Genomic DNA, 9,572 nt, shown 5'->3' on the forward strand with positions numbered 1-9,572 from the left:
AAAGTTTCGGTTCTCGAGTGGGGCCGGCCGGAGGAGAGGACCAAACAGTAGGACATGCGTGTCCCACGTGTAGATCTTTGGCCACTGAGGTTTCATGTGCAAAGGAATACGTAACTACGGACCGTATATGTAGGACTACGTGCCATGCACTCAAGGTTACCGGTACCAGCTGAAAATAATCCGACAGTTACCGTATGCTAGCACAGAGAGTAGCACTGCACTGTATCTATGGGCCTGTCTAGATTATCTGGACTTGAGTTTGGCTAGGAAACGGACGAGCCATCGGACGTACGCATGGTAGCGTCGTAGGTACGTAATGCGGTGCTGCTGTGCGCCACGTGCTGAGAGTGTTTCGTCACCAGCTTTGATTTCTTTGGACGATAGGGTTAGATCATCATGGATTACTCTCACAAATTTGTACGTATATGTAAAGTCTATGCCTTATGCTCGCCAACACGTGTGGAGATACGCGTACGCTAGGCGGTTTTGGCGTTGGTTGTTGGTGAGCAATGTTACTATTATATATATAACGTATACCATACCTAATACCCCTAGCATTTATATATAAAGATTGGAAAAAGTACCCCCAAGCTATTATCTCAAAGGAACATATATGTGCATAAGCATGTACATGCATGTACGTAAGTACATTGCACCTGAACAACAGGATGATACAGGGGACGGGAAAGCAAGCAGTTCCTTAGCACGAAACATCGAGCTAGTCGTGGAAGGAAAAAACGTGAAGGGCTTTTTGGTGGAGTACCAGCTCCCGGTTGGCGGCTAATGCCGCAGCATCTGCCAGCGTGACCCCACCCCACGCCCCATGAATGGAGCGGCAGCCAGCCAGCCAGCCAGCCAGTGACCGCGGCGGGACGCGCCACGGGGGACGAGGCGACACGAAGCTTGGAGGCACGCACGGTGCGGCGAACGCGATCGCGCCGCGCATGCAACGGGCCTGCCCGCGCGGTGCCTCCCCCCACTCCGTCACACGCCTGACGCCCCTCTCACTGGACGCCACTGGAATCCACAGCCCCTCCCTCCAAAGCAGCGCGCCCCGCGACTCGCCTCCGCCTACGTGTCGGCCGCGTCCCCGCCCGCTCGCCCACGTACCCCGCGCCTCCCTCCCACGTGCCCCTCCCTCTGCGCGCATCCGATTGGCCGCCCACGCCTTCTTAAGCCGGCACGGCACCGGGACCCAACGCCGTGCACTCCGTCCACCCCCGTCGGCAGACATCGACTCCTGCGTGCACGCAATGGCCATGGTGCAGCCGGTGGACATGGCCGTCAAGGCCAACGAGATCCTCGCGCGGTTCCGGCCCATCGCGCCCAAGCCCGCCCTGCCGGCGTCGCCGGCGCAGGCGCAGGCGATCGACGGCGCCGCCGACCGCGTGCTCTGCCACCTGCAGAGCAGGCCGTGCCGCGCAAGGAAGCGCGGGCGCCCGAGCGCCGTGCCGGTGTCCGCGCCGGCCGCTGCCGCCAAGAGGAAGAGGGCGGCGTACCCGGTGCCGCTCCGATGCGCGGCGGCGGCGGCCACCGACGCGGTGGTGTCCACCGCGACGAGGGCCTATGTGTCCGTGCCGGGCAGTGCATGCATGCCGTTTGCGTCGCTGCCGCCGGCGACCGCGAGTACCGGCGGGAATCTGACGATGCTCTCGACCATGGTGGCGGGCGATGAGGAGGAGGAGGAGGAGGAGAGGGATATCCCCGTGGAGCGCGACCTGCTGCGGAAGCTGCTGGAGCCCAAGGTGATCTCGCCGCGGGCGATGCGCCCCGTGGGATCCACCATCCACGTCGAATCCATCGTCCACGGCGCCGTCGACGCGGCCAGCAGCACGGCCGCCTCGAAGACGGCGGAGGAGGTGGAGGCGGAGGTGGAGACCGACGCGCTGCCGGCGATCGTCACGGACTCGAGCAACCGCGTCCGGCTGGTGAACGACGCGTACAAGGAGATGGTGGGCGCGCCCGAGTGCCTGTGGCTCGGCGCGGTGGCCGCGTCGAGGAGGATCAGCGGGGAGGTGGCGCTGGTGGTGGCCGAGCAGGCGACGCTGCCGGAGTCCCCAGGGGGGTTCTCGTGCACGGCGAAGATCGAGTGGGAGTGCGGCGGCGGCGAGCGGGCTTCCATCCATGCAGCGTGCGACGTCAGCCGGCTGCAGTGCGAGTACAGGCACTACCTCTTCGCCTGGAGGTTTCGCGCCGCCGATGCATCATCGCCCGCCGACAGCCACCGCGCCGGCGGCGAAGCATGAGACACTCAGGATCCGAGCTGCGTGCGAAACCAAGTGCACAGGTCATAGATTAAGGTGCATGTTTTGTTACTGTTAAACCACTAGGTTAAGGTGCATGTTTAGTGGTACTGGTAAACCTAGGTGAACTGTTTCCTCTTTTGGGAAGCCTGCATGGTGCATGCCCGGGTTCTAAAGTACATATGATGTTGACCGGACAACGCAAGGGAAAAATATGACGTGTGCTTTGGTGAATTGCACTTCTCCTGGCGTGTTCTGAGCTAGTGAGCTTCTTGTACTCCATTTGATAATGACTGGTGATTGCCTACGCATGTAGGGACAGGGCAGGATGTATAAAAGCCTAGCCACAGACTGGCCGCAGTCACGATCTGCCTGGCCTTCTTTGCGTGCACTAAGTTGACAAATATAGTAGCCAAGAAATTCTAAGTTGACAAATATAGTAGCCAAGAAATTCTGTGTGAACGGGAATGAACATTTTACCCTGTAAAAAAGGGAGTTAACAAACATTTTGATGAGATGAGCGACAGGTTCAGTTGCAATGCGTGCTTATTACACGTTTGATGGAGACATGTTCTAGCTCATATTGCACGACAGGTATTGAACAAAGTGAAATCAGCACGAGCGGCAGAGGAAAACAACATCTTATGAAAATCTCCAGACAACATACAAATCCACAGCTTAGGCTGCTTCCTCCGTCTTCGGGGGGCCCTTCCACTTGAAGTTCTCTGCGTACGTTTTGGGCTGCATGATTAAATATCAACCGTTAATTACAAAGTATAACAACCAATCCAATCCTGTAAATACACAACTATACAAAGAGATGGCAAAATTATATTATACTCCCTTCATCCGGAAATACTTGTAATCAAAATGAATAAAAGGGGATGTATCTAGATGTATTTTAATTCTAGATACATTTCTTTTTATCCATTTTGATGACAACTATTTTCGGACCGAGGAGTACCAAAGTATCGTGTTAGTTCCATGAATGAAAAGACGATCTATTTTTGCCATTTCAAAGCAGGGTAAACAAACTATAATTAAGCAGATTCTAGAAAATGTAAATATTTAGTGTAGAGTTGTAATCCCATATATCCTTTAGGGCCTGTTTGGACTGGAGGTATCCGTACGAGCTTCGGTACTTGGTTCAAATTTAAACTAAATACTGAAAGTATACTCTTCTTCCAAACTGGCCCTTAATCTTTCTGTACGAATCCGATGTCTTTTGTTGAAGTAGCTCACTTGTATGTGACTGACTCTAGAGAACCATATAACAGAATTGCTATCATAAACCTCAAATCCCTGGTAATATAGTTGCGTTAGTTGCGATAGCTAAGTCAAATCCTTTGCCAGGGGATATGACGAGTGCACACACGGTGATAGAACTGCCAAAACAGTAGTCTCCTTGCATCAGTGGGAACATCGGTTCAAACAGTATGGCAGCCAGTACTGACTAGCTTACCCTCATCGAGTTGCTAGTAACAAAAAGATAAGGGTCAAGTGCACATTCGATGTACTCCTAAAGTTGATGTCAGTTTTGGCTTCTCTCTACGACCTTTGACTTCTAAGTCCTGAGAACTAATGGAGAACCCGAACCAATGTCTGGCTAGTTTTCATGGATGAGATGAGCGCCTTCAGTTCAGAGTGCCCGTCTGCCGGAGACACGAATAATGTGAAGGTCAACAAATTTGGTCAGGCGCTGTGACAAAGAAGCAACGGGCTACCCATTAAGTCCAGTGTCCTCCGTCATGGGGTATTCGCAGACTCCCAGTGCTCAAGGACAGAAAACCGAATCTTAAAAATCGCACAAAGTTCCGTAAACAGGTCATGGCATTGACTTTATTAAGACGTAAATTTTCAAATCCAAATCTAAAACAGTTTAAAAACACAAAAAGAACAAATACAGTGTTTATAGTGTACTGATAATGTGCCGAATTCAAAACCCAGTTTGAACTAGCTACTATTCAGAGGTGGATTAGTCTCTTGTTTTTGGAGTAACTGGTCAAATTTGGATCAAATTTTGTGAGACACTAGATGCTCTTACATGGGGTGTCTCAACAGCGTGTTGTTTCTCAGAATTTTTGGCGGTTTCTAGAAAGGAAAAAACACTTGGGTGCACAGGGAGTACGTAAATTCTCCCGTCCTGCCTTGTCCACACATTTCCGTCCTTTATTGACCCCAAGTTGGTCTTCACCCATTACCATGACATTTCATTCTCCCTTACCTCTAATATCCCAAGATGCCCCTGGCACCATTGCCCTCCACCCCGTAGGTGGCAATACCCAAGACACCGCCCTCACATCCACCTTCCATATATGCCATAATTCCATCTCCACATCATTTCCCATAGTATAATGGACTGACATACTAATTTATCGCATCTAACATGGATTGCATTACTTGCAGAGTTACGCGCACTAAGTGCTTACCATCAAAATCATCTCCAATGTTTTCCTTTACCAGCAGATTTTACTCGCTTTCGTGCTTACAACTCAATGTTAAATACTTCCTATGACGATATGTCCATGTTGTATTGGGAAAACAACTCAAAAGTGTGCAAGCACACATTGAAAGCGATGATACATGTAAACACAAACAGATTTAAAAGACATGTAGGTTATACAGAAAAGGTGTATTCAGTTTTTTTTTTAAGATGCAAGATATGAACTGTGTAAAGCAGGAAGATGCATTAACCAAGTCAAAACAAAGGATATGTAGGATATACAGACCTTCAGAAGAGGTGTATGGCGCTTCCTAACCTGCAAAAGGATAGATATAAATGTAAGTATACAATTCTCATTTTCAAAGAAATATAAAAGGCGCATTCCAAGAAGAATGTGTTATCAAATAATACTACACAACAGCGCAAGGAGATTCAACTCAACATACATTTTACTCCAGAAATAGACTTGAAAAATGTTTATGACAGCTTCAGCTAAAAAATGTCCTTGCAAAGTACTCCCTCCGTTCCGAATTACTTGTCTTAGATTTGTCTAGATACGGATGTATCTAGCACTAAAATTAGTGCTAGATACATCCGTATCTAGACAAATCCAAGACAAGTAATTTAGAACGGAGGGAGTAACACCAAAACCCTCGGTGTCGCTAAAGTTGGAAAGGATACACTGAGCCCATAGATGACAACCTCTAGCTCTAATGGGTTTCAGAGATAAGGAAGATATAAAAGTTTGACTTCTAGTAGACATAATTTATAGCATATCTCCCAAGACATATAAACGATATATCAAAACATTTAATAGCAATCTAATCAAACAACTGACCTTTAAGGCATGTGGCATAAATGATAAATTTCAATGCAGAACAGATGAGAGGTAACTTGCGGAGAAAAGAATTTCAGCTAAATTAATTGAGCAAAATGACCAAGATAAGAACTATTCAGTAAAAAATTCGAGGAGGCATCAACAGGCAGCAGCCGAGACATACTTAAATGCCTATTTATCAAGAACAAGGACTTCACAGTTACTGGAAAATAAACTTCATACGGAGTATATGACTAGCATAAAATCTATCTCTATATGTACTTCATCAGATAGGCCTAGCCCAGTTTGGAAATGCACCTATGGGATGATGGGAACCCTTTACGACCTGCCCAGCTTGAACATTTTAATTAGAAGAAGAATCAAGAATTGAATTATCCTAGATGTTCAAAAGTGTAACAATCATTGTTTGATCTTGCAAATATTCCTGAAATTCCAGTCCTGAATAGAACATCTTATTTGCCAAGTCAACTTATCTACCAGAATACCAGTGAGGGGGGACAAGAGTCAAAGACCCACCACATATTCCCATCCGTGTTTTTCAGCAAATGCCTTCGCTGATTCGGCACTGTCAAACGTAAGTCCAGCTTCACCAACATTAGCATACGGATCACCAGTCGATGTCCATCCCATCAATGGGTTCTCCCACCTATCATGAATTCAAATGTTAGAACCAGTTTCTCAAAAGAAAAAGAAGATATTTTAAAAGGAATAGTATCTGATAGTATTAGTTTGCTAACCAAACCCTAATCCACAGAAACGAGTGATGAACATGCCAAACAGAATAACTGCATGAGCCGTGACATGAGCCACACAAAAAAGGACACGCTAACATCTCAACAAAGAGACCTGCTCAATCGGAGGTAAAAAAAATCAGCTGTGGGCTTTAATGCTGTCACGGTATAATAATCAGTGGAACCTCTAAACACCCAGCACAAATAGGTACAGGATGCATTCTCCATGGTTTACAGTTAGCACTTAGCAACAATCACAAAGAAAAAGAGGGAGAAAATAAACTGTAGCAGTGTCCAGATTATTTCCTTAGTTTCTGAGTGCAGATTCTAAATGAACTTTCAAGTACATTCCAATCAGGCTACTGAAAGTCTGAAACATAAATGACCTGCAGCAGCAGTGACAGAGCAGTCTTTTCATGTTCTTATCCTCAATCAAGGTAATACACCAGAGGTTTCAAATATTAATTGTGAGACATAACAAGTAAAAGAGCGCAGATATGGCATCCAGTGCCCCTGGTAGAACCAAAACCCATTACATAATTTTATGGTACTACTACACATGTAGAGCACTTCCATAATACATATAATAAATATAGAAGGAACTCCTCACATGTCATTCTCGTTTAAGTTCAACAAATAAGAACCAATAACCCACAGCACCTCAGGAAAAAAAACAGAACACTTCCAGTATTAATAAATATAACTATGTTGGAGATGTTTGTTAAATTTTTGCCCAGCTCAACGATGCTTAAAGGGAATGCCTGGGCCTCATCAATTCTTCATAAACATTACTCCCTCTGGTCCAAAATAAGTGTCGCAGTTTTGAACTAGGCGTTAGTTCAAAATTCCGACACTTATTATGGATCGGAGGTAGTTCAATAATCAGTGAGATATGGTATAGTCACAGGTATAATCACATCTTTCATCAAGTTGATTGTTCATTCAAACTTACCAAAAGTGAGGTGATTGCAAAGAACAATTGTTCAATAGATATACTCATTCTGATAATATCTATGATACGGATTTGTGCTTGCATAGGTGGACTCCCACCATTTCAACCATTGAATGGGCCTGGAGATCTGGCATATTCACTAACTGCACACTCATAGCCATAGCAATGAGAGAATGTGCACAGAACTCAAGGCAAATTCAGTGGTTGAGAAGTGGTAGTATTATATATGAGTGCCTCGATAAATACCAATACCTACCACTGAGCTAAGATTATACTCCCTCCGTTCCTAAATATTTGTCTTTTTAGGGATTTCAAATGAACTACCACATACGGATGTATATAGACATATTTTAGAGTGTAGATTCACTCATTTTGCTCCGTATGTAGTCACTTGTTGAAATCTCTAGAAAGACAAATATTTAGGAACGGAGGGAGTAGTAACCCAAAGCAAAATTGCACAGGCATGATGTATAAGAACATTCGTTAGTTAGCTAGAACTGCAGTCTAGCTGCACAAGCAGGCAAGTAGTAGCCTAGTACCTCAGTCACTGATAGTTTGAACTATTAACTGCCTCATGTGAGTGCTAGTTTGTTATTGACAGAAGCACATTTGTAGTTTTGATCTGCTTGAAAGCTAGGTTTTGAATTTAAAATTTTAAATCTAGGTTAAATTTACATGAGGCTTATTTTAATTTCGTTTTATTTTGAGGTAGCCCTTCTGACAGCATCACAGGCTTTTGGGATGTATGACCCGTGAGAAAGAACAAGATTAACGAACAAAGTACAACAAGAAACATACTTTTGGGTTGACACGAAATTGATTTTCCACCTCCCGACTTTGCCAGAACCTTGCTGAGATGCAGTCCTAGCTGGTGAATAGATCAGAACCTGCTTGATCACAAGGATAAGGTGACCATTTGAGAAGGGGCAAAAAGGATGAAATAAAAACAACTTGGGCTTTAGCACCAATCCTCTGAAAGTGAAATCGTGAAATAAAATCAGGTATTTAGGCTTTACAGTTTAGGACCTATCCTTCTGAAAGTTTGATAACTAGCATATAACCCATCATACCGCAAACGCCGAAGATACAGTTTCTGACCCAAAACTGTCAACTCCCATTCAAATATTCTTGGAGGCAAACATATAACTGACGACTGTGGACAATGCACAAATCTTTTCCAAGGTCTAAACTACGGCAGAATACAAAGCAAACTAGGATCATTTATCCAAAGTCACAGAGCGCAAGGAGAATTGCTGCCCTTGACCTCTCTCTCTCTCTCTCTACCCATTTTTCATTTTCCCAGATATAAGTCTCTCATCCGAATCCCCCAAGATGGTCAAACACACTTTGCCTCATATCATCATTGGGTTGGAAATTCGGTATAATCTATGCGGGGGAACCCAAACTCCCACATTCCTCCTCACCACAGCTGTGACCAATTGAAAGATACCTACTACCGATAAATTCGCATTTCGATCAAATCCAAACTCCAACCACAACTAACGCATAGACACATCGCCTCGATGCCTATAACAACCTAAAATGCTTGAAGCCCGAACATTTCGAAAGATGCCCACACAGATCCACCTGATATAAACCTATCGCAACGAAAGTGAAGCAGGGAAGGTCGAGGGAACGTTACCTTGCGGCGGAGGTGCTCCTCGGGGATCCCGGAGACCATGCCGATCTCCCCGGGCTTGATCTCCACGAGGGCATCGGAGGCCTCCGCGGAGAGCATCCGTGCCGGCGTAGGCGAGAGCAGGGCCCGGCCGAGGGAGGGGAAGACCCGCCGGAGTGGGGCGGCCATCGCGTCGGAGCCGTGCGCCGGAGAGAGGTGGGGGCAAAAGGAGAGAGATGCGGGGGAGGAGCTTCGGAGCAGACGGCCTGCAAATGTGCGATCAGGCCGCACCGAGATTATGATGAGCCCAGAGTAGGGTGTCCATTGCTCTCTGGGCTCGGCCATTGGGCCCTGTAGAGCGTTATCGTACAGGCCTACGCCATCAAAAAATGTTAATCCCCTAAAAAATAAAAAAATGTTAATACCCCTAAAAAATCAAAAATAATACCCCTAAAAAATCAATAGTTACTTTTGAAGGTAGAGCTACGAATACATAAGGAGGCCAGATGCCGGGCAAGAATCACCCCACTCCGCCGCTCCCCATCTCCTCCTTCCACCATTTTCTCCACCCTTTCAATGGTGTCCGACGATCAGAAAGAGCAGTTCTCCGGTATAAAAGTCGGCTGGGTGGCCAACCGAGTCAGCCGGATATGAGTGAGGTAGCTCGTTGCTCCACCTCCCTCGCCAAGCCCGATGAAGCAAGTTGTCGTCCCAAGCTGGCGCGTGCTTCAGCAACTCGCTACTCCA

At 46.5% G+C, this 9,572-nt stretch overlaps 2 protein-coding genes across 2 annotated transcripts; one reads left to right on the forward strand and one right to left on the reverse strand.

Annotated features, from left to right (window-relative positions):
- Nucleotides 1-812: 812 nt before the first annotated feature.
- Nucleotides 813-2,480, forward strand: LOC123188142 (uncharacterized). The gene has a single exon (XM_044600186.1). The coding sequence runs from the start codon at nucleotides 828-830 to the stop codon at nucleotides 2,244-2,246; it is 1,419 nt and encodes a 472-aa protein (XP_044456121.1). The 5' UTR covers nucleotides 813-827; the 3' UTR covers nucleotides 2,247-2,480.
- A 214-nt stretch (nucleotides 2,481-2,694) lies between these two features.
- LOC123188143 (NADH dehydrogenase [ubiquinone] iron-sulfur protein 4, mitochondrial) lies at nucleotides 2,695-9,185 on the reverse strand. The gene is made up of 5 exons (XM_044600187.1): nucleotides 8,850-9,185; nucleotides 8,006-8,094; nucleotides 6,041-6,170; nucleotides 4,973-5,002; nucleotides 2,695-2,984 (listed from the first exon to the last, which is right to left on the reverse strand). Exons 1-5 carry the CDS (start codon nucleotides 9,168-9,170, stop codon nucleotides 2,922-2,924), a joined length of 633 nt encoding a protein of 210 aa, XP_044456122.1. The 5' UTR covers nucleotides 9,171-9,185; the 3' UTR covers nucleotides 2,695-2,921.
- Between the last annotated feature and the right edge of the window lie 387 nt (nucleotides 9,186-9,572).

This window comes from Triticum aestivum, chromosome 2A (assembly GCF_018294505.1).
Source record: "Triticum aestivum cultivar Chinese Spring chromosome 2A, IWGSC CS RefSeq v2.1, whole genome shotgun sequence".
Lineage (NCBI taxonomy): Eukaryota > Viridiplantae > Streptophyta > Magnoliopsida > Poales > Poaceae > Triticum > Triticum aestivum.

Excerpts from the sequence above, each read along its gene's own strand:
- LOC123188142 (XM_044600186.1), top strand. The coding sequence starts at position 828 with ATGGAGCGGCAGCCAGCCAGCCAGCCAGCCAGTGACCGCGGCGGGACG.
- LOC123188143 (XM_044600187.1), bottom strand. The coding sequence starts at position 9,170 with ATGGCCGAGCCCAGAGAGCAATGGACACCCTACTCTGGGCTCATCATA. Across the intron at positions 6,171-8,005 it reads AATTTCGTGTCAACCCAAAA|GTGGGAGAACCCATTGATGG; the intron begins GTATGTTTCTTG and ends AATTCATGATAG. Across the intron at positions 5,003-6,040 it reads AACACGGATGGGAATATGTG|GTTAGGAAGCGCCATACACC; the intron begins GTGGGTCTTTGA and ends ATCCTTTTGCAG.